Raw genomic sequence first — 22962 nt, forward strand, 5'->3', positions numbered from 1 at the left:
TAAGAATATTTGGCTCACTTTGCTATGCTCATGTGCCAGATCAAAGAAGAAAGAAGCTAGACAACAAAAGTGAACCAATGATCTTTATAGGATATAATCCTACTGGTTCATACAAATTGTACAACCCTGCAACCAATCAAGTTGTATTCAGCAGGGATGTACAATTTGATGAATCAGAATCTTGGAAATGGACACAAGACAAAGTCACTTCTATGACTAGTCTGCATTTGAATTGGGAGAATGATGAATTGACAAGAGAGACAAAAGCCACTAATCATTCAAACCAAGTGCAACCAGAAAACAATGAAAGACCAAGAAGACAAAGAGGTGTTCCATCCAGACTCAGAGACTTTCATCTATATTCTGATGATACAATCAACACAGAATGTGATCTGGTTCAACACATGGCACTATTAGCTGATGCAGAGCCATTATGCTTTGAAGAAGCTAGCACTAGCAAGGTTTGGAGAGAGGCTATGACAGAAGAGATCAAATCAATTGAGAAAAATGACACATGGGAGTTGGTGCCCTTGCCAAGACAGAAAACTCCTATAGATGTCAAATGGATCTTCAATGTCAAAGTTAAGACCTGATGGTTCCATAGCAAAGCATAAGGCAATGCTTGTGGCTAGAGGATTTATGCAAAAGGCAGGGCTTGACTACTCAGAGGTTTTTGCACCAGTGGCCAGGCTAGAAACAGTGAGACTCATGGTGGCTTTAGCTAGCTGGAAGAAATGGAAACTATGCCAATTAGATGTCAAGTCAGCTTTTCTAAATGGACCACTGGAGGAAGTGGTTTTTGTGACTCAGCCACCTGGTTTCATTAGTAAAGGAAATGAGGAGAAAGTTCTAAGACTCAAGAAGGCACTCTATGGGTTGAAACAAGCTCCTAGAGCATGGAACAAGAGGATTGACAAGTTTTTACATGAATTTGGCTTTCAGAAGTGCACAGTTGAGTATGGTGTATACATCAAACCAATAGATCAAGATCAAGGTGCTCTATTCATCTGTTTATATGTAGATGATCTCTTAATTACAGGAAGCAGCCCAAGTGGAATTGAGGAATTGAAGATGAGCTTGATGAGTTTGAAATGACAGACTTGGGAAAATTGTCATACTTCCTTGGTCTGGAATTTCAACATATGAAAGATGGTTTGTTCATGCATCAAAAGAAGTACTTGCTGGAAGTCTTGAGCAAGTTTAACATGATGAATTGCAATGCCTCAGAAATTCCAGCAGAGGTAAATTTGAAACTGGATGGTTGTGAAGCAGAGGCACGAGTTGATGCAACCAATTTTAGACAAATTGTGGGAAGCCTAAGGTACATTTGCCACACTAGACCAGAGATATCTTTCAGTATAGGAGTGATTAGTAGGTTCATGGGTGATCCAAGGCATTCACACATGGTTGCAGCCAAGAAGATCCTCAGGTATTTAAAGGGAACACTGGATTTTGGCATCATATTTCCCAATCAAAACGAAAGGTTTAGCTCACATCTCATGGCCTATTCTGATTCTGATTGGTGTGGAGACATTATGGATAGAAAGAGCACAATGGGGTATGTTTTCATGATTGCAGGGGCTCCTATTTCTTGGTGCTCTTAGAAGCAGAGGGTAGTTGCTCTATCAACTTGTGAAGCTGAATATATATCAGCATGTGCAGCTACTTGCCAAGCTATTTGGTTGTCCTCATTATTGCTGGAACTTGGCATTGAAGAAGAAGAAGTGACTGAGTTGTTCATAGACAACAAGTCAGCCATTGATCTAGCTAAAAATCCAGTTTCACATGGTAGAAGCAAGCACATTGAGACAAGATATCACTACTTAAGGCAACAAGTTGCAGAGGGCAGAATCAAGCTCACTCATTGCAGCAGTGATCTTCAATTGGCAGATTTAATGACTAAGCCATTGAAGATAGAAAGGTTCAAAGATTTGAGGAAGAAGATAGGAATCCATGATTTGTTGCAAGGATAGATATGGATTGATGTTAGAAGGGTTTACATTGAATGTATTTTTAGATGTAGTTGTAGACTTTTGAATCATGGGGGAATATTAAGAAAATGTGATTCAAAAATCAGTTAAGTTAGTTTGGGGACTTTCTATAAATAGCCTTCCCTAACTAACATTCAAATACAACTTTCCAATAATAGAAACTTCTTCATTCTTTCCAAATTCTTCTCTGCAAAATCTCAATTCATTCATCATCCATTTTCATCATCATAATTCACTCACTGTTTCTAATTCAATTCTCTCTCAATACTCTCTGCACTTTCACTTTCCTTTTCTTTCTTATTCTATACATTGATGCACCAACAATTGAGACCTTGTGTGATTAAAATAGTATTTTTGAATTTTATGTGGTTCAATTTATGTACTACGGCCTGATGTGACAGCATCATTGTAATCTAGTATTACACCGCAGTTGTAATGTGATGCATTGTGGAGATCACACGTCCACAATTTGAAACAATCACTTGGAACTTCGTATTCCTAATAACTTTTCTGTTTAGACAAGCGTGGTCTGGTAACATATATGAGCAGTATAAGATTCATTCACAGACGTTCTTTTGGTATTCCAACTTGTCAAAGCCCCTTGGATAAGGAAGGGATAATATAAAAAATAGAAAGGGCTTTATTATAATATTACGAATTAATCCAATATGGAATATGGCCCTCAAAGCCATGAATTAATCTTCAATTACCCAACATAGGCGCTAGCTAGTGCTTAGGGTCTGCTCAAATCAGTATCCGTATAATCTTACTCATACTATACTTCTACCATAAATCCTAAGGCAATGTTTTTTTTCCTAAGTAATAGTTACATTTCCGCGAAACATATTAATAGAAATATTATTACCGAAAATGTTAGTCCTGGGTATTTTAGTAAATATGTTTGGTTAAAATTTGAGAATTAATGGAAATGTCTTCAATTTGATTGATGCTTTATATTGGTGGAATATATATCATAATTCCTAAAATACCTCTAAATAATTTTCTTTTGTAAAAAAATTGTAGAATTGCACCTTAGGTGGTTTGGATGTGTTTGAAGGAGAATATTATAAGTCGAGTGAATTAAATACAAGTTAGTTCAATTTTTAGAGGAAACGAGATACCAAGAAAAATCGTAGGTAAATGAATCAATGTTTATAAATGAACATGATTTATGATATAGTCGATCTATGTGGTCAGACTTCACATATTAGTATAAAGATTTAGTTGTTGCAATTGATAAAAAAATTAATAACAATACTATTCATTATTTTATTATAACATTATTATATAAAATATTAAAGGTTTATTAGGTTGTATTTTTAAAAGTATACAATTGTAAAAATAATACTATATAAAACATGTTTTCTACTATTATTATCTTAATTTGCATTTATGTATCATGGCTATTATATATATATTGCTGCTATATAATAAAATGTTATATAATAAAATATAGGTGCTAATACTAAATAATAATAATGGGTAAGGAAATAAATTCTTATTACAGGAGAACTATTTTTTGTTAGATTCTGAATTTAGGACGTGGGTTGAAAATTGGAATGATAATTAGAGAGTGATATTTTTGTATTTTCATTATGCTATTACAATAGAAATATATACCCACCTTTGGATGTGGGAATGAAATGAGATCAAAAAATGAATTAAGTACTTTCCTAGAAATAACTATTTCCTAGGAATATTTTTTAAAACTTGATACAAACATGAGAACTTGTTATTCTCATATTTATATTCTAAGGAATAACTCAAGATCTCTTAAAACAAATACTTCTTAAAGGTTTGTCTGTGAGTTGGGTTTTAAAAGGAAATGGAAGACATCATAATTATATCATAAGTATTGTATATTTTATGCTTTTAAGTATTTTTCTTCCCACTATTATCCTCTAAAAACCAACTCTCACAAAGAGACCATATTTTACATATCTGAATCCTCACAAACCTGGCTCCTATAGGAGTCTGCATGAATATTGTTATTGTTGCAACTAATATTACTTGATTGAAATGGGCAATTCCATACTTGAGCTGCATCTATATGCTTATCACTTGCCATGCTCTATCTATTTAGAGGATTGACTGTTAGTTGTATCGGGCAAAGTGAGTATAAGGATATAGCTCCCTATAAGATCTTTTACGGATCAAAATCATAGAATAACATCCAATATATGATTTATGAACAGGGAAAAGAGAAATTCCAAATTCTTCCAAATGATTTGGATTTGTTATTACGTATTTGCATATAATACACAAATCTTTCTTTATGCTAAATTTTGAAATATGTTGGTCATTAAACTAGAATATTAAGCTTGGGGTCATTACGAAATGTATTATCATCCCGTTCGTTTTCGTCTATATTAAAGCGATATTCTCTAGTTACATGGATTAATTTATGCCCAACTTGTTTTCTTATTACTTTTAATTATTTATTTATTTACAAAGGATAAAAATATATTTTTTATTCTCTAGGTGCAATATGGAAATTAAAACTATATCGTTTTGGTCGAAAACTATTTGGTGTGATGGTTTAATTTTAACTATTTGAGATTGAAAGAAAAGAAAAAGATCGTAGATATTGTCCTCCCTAATTTGGGAGATCGTAAATGTAGTACTAATGAATAAGACTATTTCTCAATTCAAATAGGAAGGGGAAAAAGCAATATTTATTGTGATCATTTTTGGGATCGACAATTTGATTTAAAAAACATTTATGTCAATATAATTTTTTTAGAAGTGAAAGGAGTTATTTTAATTAATTAAAAGAGAATTAATAGAAAAAACACAACAATGGTCATGAATCATGATTTTCCCCAACTATTTTTAGAATAGATATATGTGTAGATTACATTTAATAGTTAATGACTAATTATTTGAGTTAATCTTTTATAGAGTTAAGATTATCTATATATGCTACATTGTTATATTTTTGTGGTTAGAGTTTAGGGACTAGTTATTAATGGAAGATTTATATTTGTTTACTGGTAGATATAATTTTATTTCATTTCTCTTCTTTGGATTCTCATTACTATCATCACGGTTTATCAACACATACTAAACTTTTAGTTCTGATCCAAAACATCTATTTTTAAAATAGATGGTGTTTTAGTGTTAAATTTATTTTCATTATCTTGATAAATTTCAAATTATTTAACTTTGATATTATAGGTTTTCGATTTCGTCTAATGCAAAGCTTCATTGCTCTTATTTTGTTATTAATTTTGTCTAATTTGTTTATTTCTAATGATTAATAATGATGTTATAAATATATGGTTGAAGTTGTGTTCTTCTTTTCAATTATTCATAGGTCATTCTAATAAATAGGTAATGAATATAAAAATTATGTAATGGCTTTATTAATAGTATATATATCAATCTTCCCTAATTCATATATGCATATTACACTTGTTATCTCTGCCGTTAGTTGACCTTAGTTAATTGTCTCATGTAGATATCACATGTCATTTAATGGAATATTATACAAAAATATTCTTTTCAGATTTCTTCATGTAAAACATGTTTCAATATATTGCTCACAACTTGTTTGATAAAATGATTGTTAGAATTATAGTCAATATTGATCCACACATAGATATATATAAATTAATAAATATTATTAAACCATGTTTTATTCTGTTTTGAAGTATATTATTAAAGATGAATTTTTATAAAGTTTCTTATTTAATCGACCTATAGACATATATAAATTAATAAATATTATATAATATATATACTTATTGTATTATAATACTTATAATACAATAAACGAAAAAAAGGGAATACAATAGAAAAACAAAAAAATGAAAATGAGAATACAATAGGGGGAAAAATGAAAGACGTGGATAGAGTAGAAAAAAATAAAAGATGAAAAACAATATAAAACATATATTGGAATATAATAAAAATGTGATATAGTTTTTACTCACCTCTTAACTATAGGATAATCAGTTCCCAAATTTAATTTGATTTATTTCAACTCTAGTTTGAGAACGATGATTTGTTGTGTTAGAAGAAAAGAAGAGTTGTGTTTTTGAAGTAAATGATAGTTTAATATTTTACTCATTCATTTTAAATTTTAGTCCACAATGTTAAATCAAAGGGAGACATATTAACCGTAAAAATGGAGAAATAATATATAGTTTTATTAAAACTCAATGCTCCACGTAATTTACTTTTATAATAATAATAATAATAATAAAAATATTATTATTATTATTATTATTATTATTATGGTATGTATATCACAGTAGTGCCACATGTATACTATATATAATTTTTGAGTTTAAAATGTGTAGATTGTGAGTGTAAAATTGTTTTACACAGACATCTAATTAAAATTTGTCATTTTAAATTTTTTTGCCACATCATAATGAAAATTAAAAAAAAAGAAAAATTCATCAATAACTCCTTCTCTTTTTCCAGAACTTGTTCTTCTCTTTCCACATATACCTTTTCACATTCTCAAGTCATTTTAATTTCACATCTTCAACTCTCTGGTTCCTTGTCTTCATTTTACACAATCTTTTTAGCACCTTCCTTTTTCTAGTGCCCTCTCTGTGCTCTATCATTTCGGCAAGTGGTTAACTTCCCAATATCTGTTTGCAATTTTGTACCAAGCTTTTTTTTATATTTTCGACAACTTATGTATTCCATCATTTCCCAATGCCTAAACAATTATTATGGAATAGCATGTCACAAGATGTCCAGCTAGAAATCATCTTATGACATTGTTGCATTATTTTGATGCCTCCTTAGTTTTATTAGCTTACCTTGGTTTATTTTTTTACAAATTTGTGCAGATGCTATGCTTCCTGCATTTATTCAATCTGTACATGATTTAGTCTTGTAAATCTGGAATATGCAGGAATGATCCATGAAACATTTTGTCGGAGTCAGAAAGAGCTTATTGTTATTATTATTTTTCCCTTACTTTAAAGAAGACAATGATGCCATGGTACAAAGTAGTAGAATGCGTGATAGGCATCTTATAGTAAGTGAAAATTACAATTTTTAGTTGTGTTCCATTATGGTATTGTAGTGTCATCATCTCGTGGATCCTTTTTTTTATAAGTTGATAAATTACTCTGCTGATATCAAGTCTTTGGAACTTTACATTATGGGGTTGTGAAAGATAGGTTGTGATTAAATCCTGTAAAATTATTTGTTTGTGGCATAAGAATAAGTATATATGTCTTCCTTAGACCCCATAAGGTGGAAACTTTGTGCATTGGATAGCCTTTTCAATCAAAGTTAGAGTTCTGGTCTTTGCAGTGTAGAACATTGTATGTTCTACTTAGGAATAGTGTTTTGTTAAGACTGCTCGAAATTCTCTGTCAATTGAAATTAGAATAATATATCTCATAAATGTTATTCACAATAGTTGTGATCTAAAGCTAAGCATGTAATGCTAATATAACTATTTTTTAGAGCTCTAGCCTTTTCTACTAATTTAACTGTATCTTGAACATTCTTTAATTAGTATTGTACAAAATTCCAGAAACTCATTCCATTTTGTTCCATCTGGAACCATTCCATTCCGCTCATCTTATATCCAGAGTCCATACACATCAGAAAGAGAGAAGTTGTGTTTATGCATATTTTGACAAGAAACCACACATTGCTATTCAGTTTCACAAATCTAATCCAATTCAAAGATAAAGGCATCATTTCCTTAGCAAATGCAGTGCTATGAATTCAAAGACAAAGACATCAGATAGTTTAATTTTGTAATCAGATAATTCAATCAACTAATAAGTACTAGCTCATGGTGTAAATGTAAAAGCAGAAAACAATTCAGAAAATTTGAGCAACAAAATATTACTAATCTCATTTCTTCATACATTTGATGCAAATACATTACTAATCTCATGTTTTTCTTCTACAGTCACTCATCCACCTTAGTGTTGACATCACCATTGACCTTCATATGAAAAAAAACATTGTTAATAATGTTTATATATATACTCTTCAATCTAAATAAAATGGTAATGTTGTTACCTTTGAATCAACCAAACTATAAACCTTTAGCATTGGAATTTTCAAATTGACCATTAACAATGTTACACCTAAAAAACAGTGTTACACACATTCAACTTAATATAGAAAAAAAGAACAAAAACTAATGGATTGATGTGTCATTAGAAAAATACCTTGTTTGGTTTAAACTTGGACATTTGGGTTTTTTGTGACCTTTCTTCTTACAATTACTACAAGTAAAGGAGCCTTTCTTGAGCAATTCCAAGCTACCTTTCATTTGCAAAGTTCGTGGGCGCCCTTTAGTTGCCACAATTGGAGGATCACACAATGTTATAGCATTATTCGAATTTTTTAGGATAATTTGGTTTGTAAGATTACCAAAATCTTCCTTTGATTCTTCTACTTCCAACTGATCCAGATCTGCAATTAATTTTTGCATACCTTGAATTGCAATGTCATGATGCTTTTCTGAACGTGAAGCTCTTTCAGATAGTTCAAGAGAGTGAACCATAACATTGTTAAATAGTAAAGTACTAGAAGCTTTGTTTCTTCCCTCTTGAAATTCTACACTTTTCAATCCTTGAACATTCTCCTTCTTAGCATTAAGGGTCCATCGATGTAGAATATATTGTGAAGGCAAAGAATATATTCTTTTCCTTATGAACACGACTAATATATGTGTACAAAGAATACCTAGAAATTCAAATTTGTGACAACTACAATATGCTCCCTTTGAAATAACATGAAAAGACACATAATAATTAGGCCCTTCTTGGTAGATTCCATGTACCTTGTATGTCGACAAATCATTTGAAAATTCAACTTTCTCTACAATAAAGATTTGGGAGGCAACCAACTCATCCTGAAATATCCTAAACAATTTTCTTGTATAAGTTTTCGAAGCTTCTTCTTCCATTGGATATAAAGTTCGCAAAATTGGTTTTGAATTAACTGACTTGAAAGTCTTTTCTCTTTCCTTATTGTATCGTGCATCAATAGCCTTTTCATATTGTGCCACAAACTTGCTTAATGAAGTACTTGAATTCAAAAAATCCTTAAAGAACTTATTCATACTTTCACTCCTTTGGGTAGTGGACATTCCAAAACAAAAACTATGACGTACATAAGCAGAAATCCATTTTTCTCGAATGCTGTATATTTTTTCCAGCCATCCATTATCGTGCAATTCATACTTATCAATCATTGCTTCCCAATCAGACTCAAAATATTCAATAGTAACGGATTGATGAATGCACCTATAGAATTGGTTTTTAAATTCACCATGTTCATTATAAATATGACTCAAATACTCTTGAGCTTTTTTCTCAATATGCAACATACAATAATGATGACTAACCTCTGGAAACACCCTTGCCACTGCATTAGTGATAGTAGTATCTTGGTATGTGATAATTGATTTAGGACGAACTCCAGACATTGCTTTTAACCAAGTATTTAATAACCAAACAAAACTTTCTTCAGTTTCATCCCATAATAAAGCACAACCAAAAAGAATTGATTGTTGATGATGGTTAACTCCAGTGAATGGAACAAAAGGCATCTTGTATCTATTAGTTAAATATGTAGGATCAAAAGTCACTATATCACCAAAATACTTGTAAGCCATTCTAGATCTTAAATCAACCCAAAAGCAATTTTCCAATTGTCCATCAATGTCCATTTGAAAAGCATAAAAAAATCCAGGATTCTTCAATTGACAATTCTGAAAATACATCAACATTAATTGAGCATCACCTTTCTCTAACTGCTTTTGCCTCTTTCCACTTAAGTAAGTGATAACATCTTGTTTGCCAAATCCAACATTATTAATACCACAACTTTCAACACATAGTACAGAAGCCATTTTGCTAGGAGGCAAACCAGAATCATCAAGTACATCAATAAGTTTCTTTTGCACTTTAGTTTTCTTTTTGTGCACTCGGAGAAACTGTGAACTTCTTGGGGAAAAAAGTTGGTGATTATGATCTCTTACAAATCTAGAAATAATCCACATTTCTTCTTTTTTCTTTACATATATCATTGCCTTGCATCCTACTCTTGTTTCATCACGTGGTGCATATCTTTCATTTTCATTTTTCGCATATTTTTTTGCCTTAAATCCCTCCTTTGAACAGAGCATCTCTTGACCAATTACTATATCATTCATTCTTGATCTAGTAATACGACCCATTCGAAAGCTAAAACCTTTTTTCTTTGCATAACTTACATAAAAATTATTTGCATCTTCAATTGATGTGAACTCCATTCCTTCATAGGGCTCTAAGGGAGGCTCTGGTGGTAACTCAATGTTGCCATTGTCCAACTTTAGAAATCTTCTTTAAGCTATGTAGTTTTTCACCTCAGCATGCACAAGTTGACACCATCTGCACAAATTTGTAAAAAAATAAACCAAGGTAAGCTAATAAAACTAAGGAGGCATCAAAATAATGCAACAATGTCATAAGATGATTTTTAGTTGGACATCTTGTAACATGCTATTCCATAATAATTGTTTAGGCATTGGGAAATGATGGAATACAACAGCAGAGTGTAAGTTGTCGAAAATATAAAAAGAAGCTCAATACAAAATTGCAGGGAAAGTTAACCACTTGTCGAAATGATAGAGCACAAAGAGGGCACTAGAAAAAGGAAGGTGCAGAAAAAGTTGTGTAAAATGAAGACAAGGAACCAGAGAGTTGAAGATGTCAAAATAAAATGAGTTGAGAATGTGAAAAGGTATCCGGAAAGAGAAGAACGGGTTGAAAAAGAGAAGGAGTTATTGTAGAATTTTTCTTTTTTTAATTTTCATTATGATGTGGCAAAAAAGTTTGAAATGACAAATTTTAATTGGATGTCTGTGTAGAACAAGTTTACAGTGACAGTCTACACATTTTAAACTCATAATTTTTTTGGGTACATTAGTGATTACTTGTGGTATGTGTAACTATACAAAGTGACGTTTTTTATGGATTGTGAGAGACATGTAAATCATTTATAAGGTGAATGGATACTTGTTTAAAATATTCGATTTCTGATAATGACACTTGTTGGAATGAATATTCATGTGCCGGAAAGGGATTGATACGTTACTTATAAGATGAGAATATATATTTGATAAAACTAAAAAAATATAAATCATTTATATGTGAGGATTGAGATTTGGCAAGCGGGATAAATGTTTAGTACAAAATTAGTATCATTTTTCTTTTCTCAAATATGCCTAATGGACTTTTGAATCACCTGAGCATATTTCAATTGAAAACTTCAAATCAAAACAAGACTATCATAATTGCTCAAATTTTTAAAAGAAAGTTATATATGCTCAGACTACTATATGTACTTAATGTACTCTCAACCAAATGACTTTCGAAAAAATGGCATTCCCTTTTCATTGATATCTATACTACTTATAAAGGTAAAATCCAAAATAACCACCCACCATGATGTAATTTGTGGTTCTCCCTATTTTACCCTTACTATTTTCTAATTTTTACCAAAAAAACCATATATAACCAATGTTCCTCTCCAACCAATATATGTTCCATATTATTTGGTTAACTATTTCTTCTTACATTATAACTATCAGTTTTGAATGTAGAACATGAAACATTACACCAATCGAATAAATTCAACTGTAGATTATAAATATTTAACCTAAAATATTAATTTGACATTTACGACATACAAACTATACATTATAAATGATAGGAAAGCGGGTTGGCAGGTACAACAGTGCATGTAACACTCTAGTGATAATAATATGAATCCACATCTACTATTTATATATAAATTATTTCAATTGGTGAAATAATCAAAATAGACACTATAAAAATTTGATATGTGTTATTAATAAAGCCTTTTTTTAATCTTTATAATAGAACATGTGTTATTAACTATAATTAGTTTTTGAGTAAATTACACTGACACCCCCTGAGTTTTAATGAAATTACACAAACCACCCCTCACTTTTCTAAACTTACACAAACATCCCCTAGTTTTGTACTTTCATTACACTGACCACCACTGTATAAGAAATAAGTGTAATCTTTTAAACAAAAAATGTGATAAATGCAATTAAGTTAAACAAAACATGATATATTGTGTAGACAAGTCTAAATAATATACAAATTAATGTATCTTTATTATTTTTTTGTTACAAAATGCATCAACAATTATAAAATCACTCTTATAATGTAGTGTAACGAACCAAAAATAATAAAGATATATTGATTTGTATATTATTTAGACTTGTCTACACAATATATCATGTTTTGTTTAACTTAATTGCATTTATCACATTTTTTGTTTAAAAAATTACACTTATTTATTATACAGGGGTGGTCAGTGTAATGAAAGTATAAAACTATGGGAGATTTGTGTAAGTTTAGAAAAGTGAGGGATGGTTTGTGTAATTTCACTAAAACTCAGGGGGTGTCAGTGTAATTTACTCTTAGTTTTTTAGTAACTTCCTAATATATCTTCCTTCCTTACACAATCATTAATCATGTTAATATCTTTTCTACTTTCTCTTCCTAAATTTTTTTAAACTCTCAAAATAAATATAAGGAAAACACTAATCGTTAAAATAAATATAATTAAATTCAAAAACAACACAAATCTAATATGTAAAGATAAAATCAAACCAAATTTAAGTATATTTTTAAATCAATACAAGTGAAACAAAAATATTTCTCAGAATCAAATCAATACTTATCTATATTAATAATTTCAATAATAAATCAAATTCAATCTATTTTTTATTCTAACTTAAAGTCAAGGCAATATTTAAAGAAAGTAAAAATTAGGTAATGTTAAAAACAGTGATCTCCTCATGACAACCACAACAACATAATGACAAACAATTTTTTTTGAAATATGTTATTTATGTGGTTCTTTTGGTAAAAAAATTAGTCGGCCATGTCTTTCTAGTTATAATTAATATTTTGATAACTTCCTAATATATAATATTTATTTGTTTTTAACATTGATAATAATTTGATAGAATATTTATTCTCTTGAATGACATACTCAAACATCCCTCAATCTTCGTGAGCAGGACCCGACCCTACCCGCTCACATGGCACAACCAAATCATGATCGAGACCGAATAGGGTCGGTTCTGATCAGGTCTAGGGTCGAGTTTGAGTTCAAAAGATAGACCTAATCAATATTTAGGATTAGGTAGGGACCAATCATGACCCGACCCGACCCATCTCGTCCCATGGTCACTCACTCATCATGTTTATATGTGTTTGTACTCAAATGTGTATAGAGTTATGATATCCTTTTGGTCAAAAGTATCATTGATTCTTTAATTTTTCATCATATATACATAATTAATAATACATATGAATACATATATCATTTTCCACATCAAATTTCTAGTTGAGTCTGAATTTTAAAGATTGGTTGCGAGGGAACTACAATAAGCATAATGGGCTTCTTTTCATGGTTGGTGCTTGGTGGGTAGGAATGATGTGGCTATGAGTAATAATAATTGGGATGTCAATTTTATTAGTCGGAACACCTATCATGACTTCTATGATTGGTGCACTGTGGGGAAATGTGGAATTATTGTCGATGATTTATCTTGAGTTTAGTGGTTCTACCTAGCTTCTGGACAAGTCAAACTAAATGTTGATGGCAGTTGTGTAAGAGACATAAATATTACGGGAGGAGGTGGGATAAAAGGGCCATTGGTTGTCTAGATTTTCTGCTAATTTTGGAGTAGGCTCACCGGTGTTAGCATAACTCTTGGCTATGGATCATGTGTTAGATTTAGCGTGGAATCATGGCTTCAGGAAGGTCATTATTGAGTGTGATTGTCTGGAAGTTGTGCAGATTATTCCAGAAGGAGTTGATATTTGTCTTAATCAATTCTTGATTGTGGTAACTATAATTCGAGATTGGGTTTCCAAGAATTGGGCTGTTGAAATTAAATATGTGCCTCGGGAGGTCAATAAAGTGGCAGATGCTCTTGGCTAAAATTGGCTCACACTCTGGCTAAAATTGGCTCACATTTTGGCTAAAATTGGCTCACACTCGTCTACTAACTTTTATGTTTGGAACTCAACACCTCGAGAGTATCAAGTCTATATGTGCGGAGAAATCATTGGTCAAAAAGGCACTAGAACTGCTAATATTGAAGCAACACATATTTGATAGCCTGAAAAAGGCATGGTACAATATTATTGTGCCAACAGCTGTAATAAAAGATAAGGAGATGTATGATTTGGAATTTCAGTGTGATTACCACTCTGGAGGATTTGGATATGACATTGAGAACTGTTGGGATTACAAGGTTAAAATACAAGACTTGCTTACTTTATAGATCATACAGGCCCTGTACACTTTGATGAAATCAATGTAATTGAAAAGGTTACTCTTAGGTTGTCAATCCTTAAAGACCCAAATCCTAGAGAGACATCCACAAGCCCTATTGAAGTGGTTCTATCAGACAACCTCATTGATCTTTATGGCCACCTCACTATCAATGCCTTGGATCATGATAAGATATTCAAGAACAATGTCATTCGTCTTCATGGAAATAATGAACCTTTGAATATTTGGTAGTCTAAGCCAATAATTAATGTAGTGGCATTAAAATAATTATTTGATTATATTTAGCTCACATGCTTTGAATTTATTATGGTCTTATATTCATGTTACTTGAGATAATATCTTAATGAACTTGCATGAATATCCATTATTTCCCTATGTTAATCAATTTTTACCATCCTTATATTCGTTTGCTTATTTTATTTGATGCCAATATTGATATCCATATTTTTATGTCCCATTTTTCCCCCCTACATGAATCAATACAAATTCTTCGACTTTATAAAGACTTTCTCAATAATAGGGTATTTGAAATTTTACCAATTGATTCTTTTGCGACACCTAGTGATCATTCAATCGAGTTTGAGGTGGAGGAGGATGTTGAGGAATTTACAAGGTTTTTGGAGCATGCCTAAAGGAGATATATGGTGAGCGCTAAAGAGATAGAATTAATCAACGTGTGAATAGAGGAATATAAGAAATAACTGAAAATGGTGGATAATCCATAAAGTTTCAAAATGGTAGCTTTATTCGAAGAATATATGGATTTTTTGCTTGGCTTTACAAGGATATGTCAGCTTTGGATCCTAACATAGTGTCTCAGAAAATTATGTTGTATTCAAATGTTGAAATGAAGAAGAAAAAGTTGAGGAGGATGCGACCTGATATGTCATTGAAAGTAAATGAGAAAGTTACTAAGCATTTGGAATTGAGTTTCATAGAAGTATCCATACATTTAGATTGGGTGGCTAATATAGTGCTAGTGTCTAATAAATAGGGAAATGTGAGAAGGTGTATGGACTATAGAGATCTAAACAAGGCAAGCTTGAAAGGTGCTTTTCCATTCCCCATATTCGATGTTTTAGTTGACAATGCAGCCAAAACTCATAAGTTCTCCTTCACGGATGGATACACAACATACCACTAAATATCAATGGACAATAATGATATAAAAAAGACCACTCTCATTACTCCTTGGGCAAGTTTTGTTGCAGACTCATGTCCTTTGCATTGAAGAATGATGGGGCAACTTACCAGCATGCTATATTAGCCATGTTTCATGAATTGATACATAAGGAGGTTTAGGTGTCTGTGGATGATATAATAGCTAAATCTAAATATGATGTAAGTCATTTGGCAATTTTACAAAAGCTCTTTGAAAGACTCAAAACATATCAGATGAGATTGCATCCTGCTAAATGCATATTTGGGGCTTCCTCTTGAATTTTGTTGGATTTCATTGCCAATATCCAAAAAAATGTATAAGAAATATAAGAAATGTCAGCTCCAAATATTGAACCGGAAGTGAGAAGTTTTCTTGGAGATTCAATCACATTGCAAGATTTATTACGAATTTGAACAACATTGTTCAAATTGGTAATAAATCTTGCAATGTGGTTGAGTCATGATTACCATTTACTATCAACATGTACACATATGTTCAAGATACTAAAGAAGCATGAGCATAGTAAGAGTTTGGCTCCTCTCCATTACTGGAGAGGCTAATGAGGTCTAGGATGATGACACGTGTCATAAAAAAATGGATGGTTTAGATTTAAAATTATAATTATTTAATATTTAAAAAATAAAAAATAAAAACATAAAAAAACAAAGGGTCTCACTCTCCAGAAACAGTAACATTCTCCTCATTTTCATCTTCATCTTCATCTTCACTATCCTAGGAGAGAGAAAACGAAAACACAACTCAGAATCATTGATACAACTTCATTTATCTTCATTTTCACTCCCTTCATCTATCTCCAGAAACAATGAACTTCATCTATCCTCCACAAATAAGAAACTTCATCTATCTCCGGAAACAGAAAACTTCATTTATCTTCATCTCCAGAAACAAAAAATAGTGTTATTATCTTCCTCCATACACACCTTAACTCCTTTCATTAATAGTTATGAGTCACATCTTCCTCTGTTTGTTGATTATATTTGATGTTAATTATTTCTCTCTCATTAAATTCTGGTTCTTAGTATATATTCATCTCTACACTATTTACTTTAAACGTTTTAATTCTTTGTAAATCAACAAGTTATTTTATGAGTGTTATGTGTTTGAGAAAATGCCTAAAAGTGTATAATGGATAAAAATATGATATTTGTACATAATTTGTATTCATGATTCTGAATGAAGGGAACTTATGGCAGCTCATGGAGCAAAATGGATCTAGGCATGTTGGTGCTAATTCACTTGTCCTCCATCCACATTCTCTGTTAACAATGATGACAACAGAGTCAACTTGTATAATCAAATCAATTGGATAAAAATTTACGCCAATTTTACTCAATGTTGTTAAGATGAAGCGTTTGCTGTGGAATAATTTGCATGCAGTGGTGTGTCTTTTACTGAATGAACTACTTAATTACAAAAACTACACAAATTAGGTGCTTTGAACAACTTATGGTTTGGTAGAATACTTCACTTTGCACAAATGGAAAGAATAACCATTTAATCCACCAGCTAGTTGATTTGAAATTAGTGCAGACTTCACAAAATCATGGAAAGAATTATGCTTATTAAAATTTAACTTGTTATAAAGGTACTCTGATCCTAATTCTCCATATTCTACTACATTGTTATGACAGTTAGTGATGCATAAAGTTTATGACATTTAGTGATGCTGAGCTTCTTCAAGGAGGAAATACAGATTGCAACAGACAATTTTACAAGATCGTTGCAATAGTCAATGCTCAACTCTACTAGTTTTGGCATAATATTTTGGATAGAACAACTTTCAAATGCTTGGCTTGTATTACACATGTGAAGGGATAATTTTCTCAGTTTCTTCAATATACATTGGGAAGGAACTGAAACCTTTTCCAATTTGATTCTTTTCAAGTTAGATAAAGCAGCGAGCAGCTCAAACTTTTTTATTTCAGAACGATGGAAACCATAATTTGTGAGTATCAGAGCTTTGAGTTTATCATTTTCTGTGTAAACTCAGGTAAGGTGTACTGGCTAGAGGTAATTCTCCATATTCTACTACATTGTTATAATGTACTCATCTTGTATTTAAACAGAAAAAAGAAATGGGGAAACATACTACTTATACATTCAACAACAAAATGATATGACAATATTTGCCTTTTGAACAATCTGCATTTCTCAACTTTTTCAATATTTCAACAAGATGCATACTCCAAAACCTGTATCCACAAAATGTACTCCAAAAACCTATACCAAAAAACGTACTCCCCCATTTTAATAAAACCTATACAAAAAGTATACTCCAATGTGAAAATTTCCCTACTTTTTAAACAAAACCTATACCAAAATGTACTCCAATATGAAAATTTCTCCACTTTTTAAACCAAACATATACCAAAATATACTCCAATGTAAAAAGTTATTCACTATTTCAAAAAAACCTATACCCAAAAAATGTATCCAAAACCTATATCATTGTGTCTGAAAGTGACTTGATTGAGTCATTTGAATTGTAGCCGCATTGCTAATTTGGCTTGCACTCAAAACTTGGCTTCCTCTCTCATAGTGGCTTGCATTATGAATTAAATGGTTTGAAGGTTGAATTATTGAATTGGACTGTAGTTGATCCTGCATAATATGATAGAAGTTAAAGAACATTGTTTAGACACTTCACAGTGAAATGTACTGTTATAATAATATAATAAAGAATAAAGTACTATATTCTAATAGGATTGCTATGTTGTGGTAAAAGTACCGAGCAAGTAGTCTATAAAATTAAATACATTTAACTTATAAAAAGATTGAAGGAAGGATTTACTTACCGTCAATAATTGAGTAAAAGTTTTACTTCTGTTAAAATTTTCTGTGACATCACTTGTAGCTACAAATTGGGTCATTGGAGCTTCCTGCATGATTTACAGTATGTGTAAAACTTTCTTTACATGGTAAAAAATGTTCCAAAAGAAAGACTAAATGAAAATGAAAGTATAAGTTAGGAGTACAATACCAAATTTGATTGACATTTTCTCAATCTCAGTAATTGGTTTGCCTTTCTCTTCCTAGCCATTTTTTCAACCCAAGATTGAGGGCGTTTTCTACCCTTGTGGAGGCATTCTCGCTTCTTTATTCCTTTTGACCCTGTAGGATCAATTGCAATTGCATTCTTGTTGTTCTCAATTTTGCTATTTGCAATTGATATGGATACATGACAATTTGCAATTGATTCTCCATCCATAGAATTTTTAGCTAACATCTCCTCAATTATTTTGTGAGACTCCTTTTGAACTTTTGACCAAAAAGTATAGGTAACATGAGACTCACACGATCTTTTTGTTGTATTAAGCAGTCGAGGATATATGTCATTGTATCGGTTCATAAAATTAGCTTTTATGTCTAGTTCAATATGTTGCCCTTTCCAATCTTGATTCATTCCAACCCTTGCCTCCTCCCTTGTCCATCGCTTCAGTATGTAGTGTTGAGGAATTATCTTAATATTCATGACATCCAAAACTTTCAAAGCATGACTACATAAGATACCATGTGTCTCAAATTTACGACACTCACAAGCAACCTTTTTATCCAAAAGATTCCCTATTACTCTTCGCTCATAACTATTATCATAAAGTGTAACAATATACAACCCTTGTTTCAATTCCTTTATACAAGTGCCTTGATATTCCTCTTGGAATTCCTCAAAAATTCTTGGAGTGTAAATCTTTGCTGCTTGTACAAGCATTGGGGCCTTCACCATTTTCAATCTAGGAAGTTTATTTATTGATTCATACTCAGCTTCAGACTCATTGTTTCATTTCCCATTTACAACCCTCTCAAAGTGTGTAAAAAATTGTACCAAATGCAAATCTGATTTCAAATGGTTTTTCAAAGCAGCATTGAAGCTCTCACTTAATTGAGTAGATCTTATACCTGTAGTGAAAGTTTTACGAACATAAGCCCATGCCCATTTTTCCTTGACTTTAAAAATTGTGTGTAGCCATGAGTCAGCAGGAACTTTGTGATCCTCAATTAAATTTTGCCATGCATTCAAAAATTCACTTTCCTCTTCATGTAGATCAATACATGCTTCAAGCTCCAAGCAAAATGTAGAACCATTTTGATATAGATGATTCACATGTCTTAGGGCGTTCTGTCTTATATGCCAAGTGCATAACCCGTGAAATGTTTTTGGCATAACTAAATAAATGGCTTGACCCATTGCAAGATCTTGATCAGTAAGAATCGTTTTAGGATTTTCTCCACCCATTGCCTTCAGAAAAGTTTGAAACAACCATTGAAAGGAAGAAATTGTTTCATCATATAACAATGTTGCCCCAAAAATAACAGTTTGCCTATGATTATTAAGTCAAATGAACACTCCCAATGGTCGATAATCCTTATGTCTTGTATGTAGTGTCGAAAGTGACAACATCTCCAAAATATTTATAATCATTGATCATTTGTGCATCCGCCCAAAATATATTTGTTATATGGTTTTCAACATCCATTTGAAAGTCATAAAAGAACGATGGATTTTCACTTTGACGTTTGAAATATATCAACAAAGCACCCACTTCACCATACCTTAAGGACTGCATCCTTTTGGTTCGAAGGTAATTTTTGCCGTCTTTTTTGGTATAACCGAGAATGTCTATTCCACCTGCTTGCTTAGACACAAATTCATGAAAGTCTTTTGGCTTTAATCCTGAATTATCTCCCATTTCAATTTTTAAAGCTTGTGACACAGATATATGTCGATGAGAGCGAATCATGTGGACATATGCTGGTGGTTGAAGAGGGTGATTGTGTTCAGCTACAAATGCCACAACATTGTATTTATTAATATTTCGATCAAGTGAAATAACCATATGTGCTTCACATCCTGTTCTGGTTTCTGCTCTAGAGTGTTTTGTCAAGTAGTCACGTTTGTCAGCACCTCGTTTTCCTTCTTTGCAGCATGAGAACTTTCTTGAAGTCACAACCCCATCTTTTCTACTTTTATTTGCATATTCTCGGCGAATACCAAAACCTCATTTCCGACTGTACTCATTATAAAAATCATAGGCGGCTACCTTAGATTCAAAAGTCATTCCCAAATGTGGTGTATAGTCAATGACATTCTTTTCTACTTGTTGCGAAATATTCTCACGAATACTATTGACCAATTTCTCTGGTCCTTCGACATTCATATTTTCTGAAAATAATATAAACATTGGGTTAATAACTAACACAAATAAACTCCCCACAAAAAAAAACATTGAACATGAATAGTTTTATATGGAATTTAATATTTTGATTCGTGCAATACAATGGATGGTGAACTTTTTGATTGAAAGTTGTAAACAAATCTTCATGTTTTATTCTTTCACAATATTTAATCTGTTAAGAGATGTACCAGTAACACATTTTTAATCATGAATACAAATTATGTACAAATATCATATTTTTATCCATTATACACTTTTAGGCATTTTCTCAAACACATAACACTCATAAAATAACTTGTTGATTTACAAAGAATTAAAACGTTTAAAGTAAATAGTATAGAAATGAATATATACTAAGAACCAGAATTTAATGAGAGAGAAATAATTAACATCAAACATAATCAACAAGCAGAGGAAGATGTGACTCATACCTATTAATGAAAGGAGTTAAAGTTGTATGGAGGAAGATAATAACACTATTTTTTGTTTTTGGAGATGAAGATAAATGAAGTTTACTGTTTCTGGAGATAGATGAAGTTTATTATTTGTGGAGGATAGATGAAGTTCATTCTTTCTGGAGATAGATGAAGGGAGTGAAAATGAAGATAGATGAAGTTGTATCAATGATTCTGAGTTGTCTTTTCGTTTTCTCTCTCCTAGGATAGTGTAGATGAAGATGAAAATGGGGAGAATGTTATTGTTTCTGGAGAGTGAGAGACCCTTTGTTTTTTTATGTTTTTATTTTTTTATTTTTTTAAATATTAAATAATTATAATTTTAAATCTAAACCATCCATTTTTTTATGACACGTGTCATCATCCTAGGCCTCACTGGCCTCTCCAGTAATGGAGAGGAGCCAAACTCGCATAGTAAATAGGATGAGGAATACTAAGAAGATTTTCACAAAATAATGGCTTACTTGAAAATCCTCTTGTATAGGTGCCACCAACATTAGGGTGCCCTTTAATTTTATACGTAATTGCGCTAAAGACTTCAACAAGGGCAATGATAGGACAATATGATGAAGTGAGGAAGAATGAGCAAGCAATATACTAATTGAATAGTATTTTTATGAATGTGATTTTCGTTACACAATATTAGAAAGCACTTGTTGTGCTTTAGTATGGACTTCGAAGAGTCTTAGGAAATATATGTTATATTATGCCACTTATAGCATATCTCAAACAAATCCTTTGAGATATATATTATTTAAAACCCTCATGTTTTGTTGAAAATGTCAAAATGATAGATATCGTTGTTTGAATTCAATATCGAGTACAAAGAAGGGGCAATCCTTGATCAATTATTGTAGAGTGAAATTGATAGAAAACAACCAATATTGATTGAGTTCCCTCGTTGAGGAATATGTGCAATAAATAAACAATAAGGGAAGTGATTAAACTTGAGAGATGTATCTCGATTGGGAAATTAATATGTACAATAGCGGTGTTAGAGCAATGATCATCTCACTAATCGTTGAAGCACTATCCAGTATGAATCAAGTTAGACTTTGAATGCACCAATAACATTGTTGAATATGAATCATAAAATAATGGCCTTCTGTTTGCATGTGACTTTAAGGTTAAGAAGCTAAGGGTGTGTGGAGACTCAATGTTTATCATTTATCGGGTGATTGGCGAATGGAAAACCGACGAAACAAAGCTCATTCCATATAAAAAGTACATGGCTTCCATATCCAAGAAATTTGAAAAGATATATTTTTCCCACATGACTCATGCCAAGAATCAGTTTGAAGATGCTTTAGCTATGTTCAGAGGCGGAGTTTAGTTGTGGCAGGTGGGGGCAACTGCCCCTCCTGAATTTTTTTCTTTTTTTTTCAAATTCTTTTTAAATATTCTTTTATCTTTTTTAAAATATATATTTTTCTTTTGTAAATTGTGTAATCCTTCAAAAAATTATAGATGATAGATAAAGTTCTTTACATGTGTAAATATTGATATTGCTTATAATATACTTTTATTTCATTTGGGTTCATAATAACTTCAGAGTTTAAAATCTGTGCACTAACAGTGTAAAGTTTTTTACACTGTCAGCACATCATCCACCACTTATTTGTAATACTTTTGTTTAAAAGTCAATGGTAATTAACATATGAATAGTGGAATTTGCTGACAGTGTAAAAAACACTTATACTGTCAGTGCATACATATTAAACCCATAATTTTATACTTATGAAATATATTATAGGAGATAATGCATTTGCCAAATTTTGCACCAAAAAATACTAAGATTTTATGAATTTTTATATATCATTTAATATTGATAA

The 22962-nt window shown here is 31.5% G+C and overlaps 1 protein-coding gene across 1 annotated transcript; it reads right to left on the minus strand.

The window, feature by feature from the left end:
- Nucleotides 1-8013: 8013 nt before the first annotated feature.
- Nucleotides 8014-10242, minus strand: LOC109336948 (protein FAR1-RELATED SEQUENCE 5-like). Its single transcript, XM_019573791.1, has 2 exons — nt 8150-10242; nt 8014-8065 (listed from the first exon to the last, which is right to left on the minus strand). The coding sequence occupies exons 1-2, from the start codon at nt 10240-10242 to the stop codon at nt 8014-8016; spliced, it is 2145 nt and encodes a 714-aa protein (XP_019429336.1).
- Nucleotides 10243-22962: the final 12720 nt, after the last annotated feature.

The sequence above is a fragment of the Lupinus angustifolius genome, unplaced genomic scaffold (genome assembly GCF_001865875.1).
Source record: "Lupinus angustifolius cultivar Tanjil unplaced genomic scaffold, LupAngTanjil_v1.0 Scaffold_1_489, whole genome shotgun sequence".
Lineage (NCBI taxonomy): Eukaryota > Viridiplantae > Streptophyta > Magnoliopsida > Fabales > Fabaceae > Lupinus > Lupinus angustifolius.

Coding starts and splice junctions, on each gene's coding strand:
- LOC109336948 (XM_019573791.1), bottom strand. CDS start 10,242: ATGGAGTTCACATCAATTGAAGATGCAAATAATTTTTATGTAAGTTAT. Junction 8,066..8,149: donor CCAAGTTTAAACCAAACAAG/GTATTTTTCTAA, acceptor ACTGTTTTTTAG/GTGTAACATTGTTAATGGTC.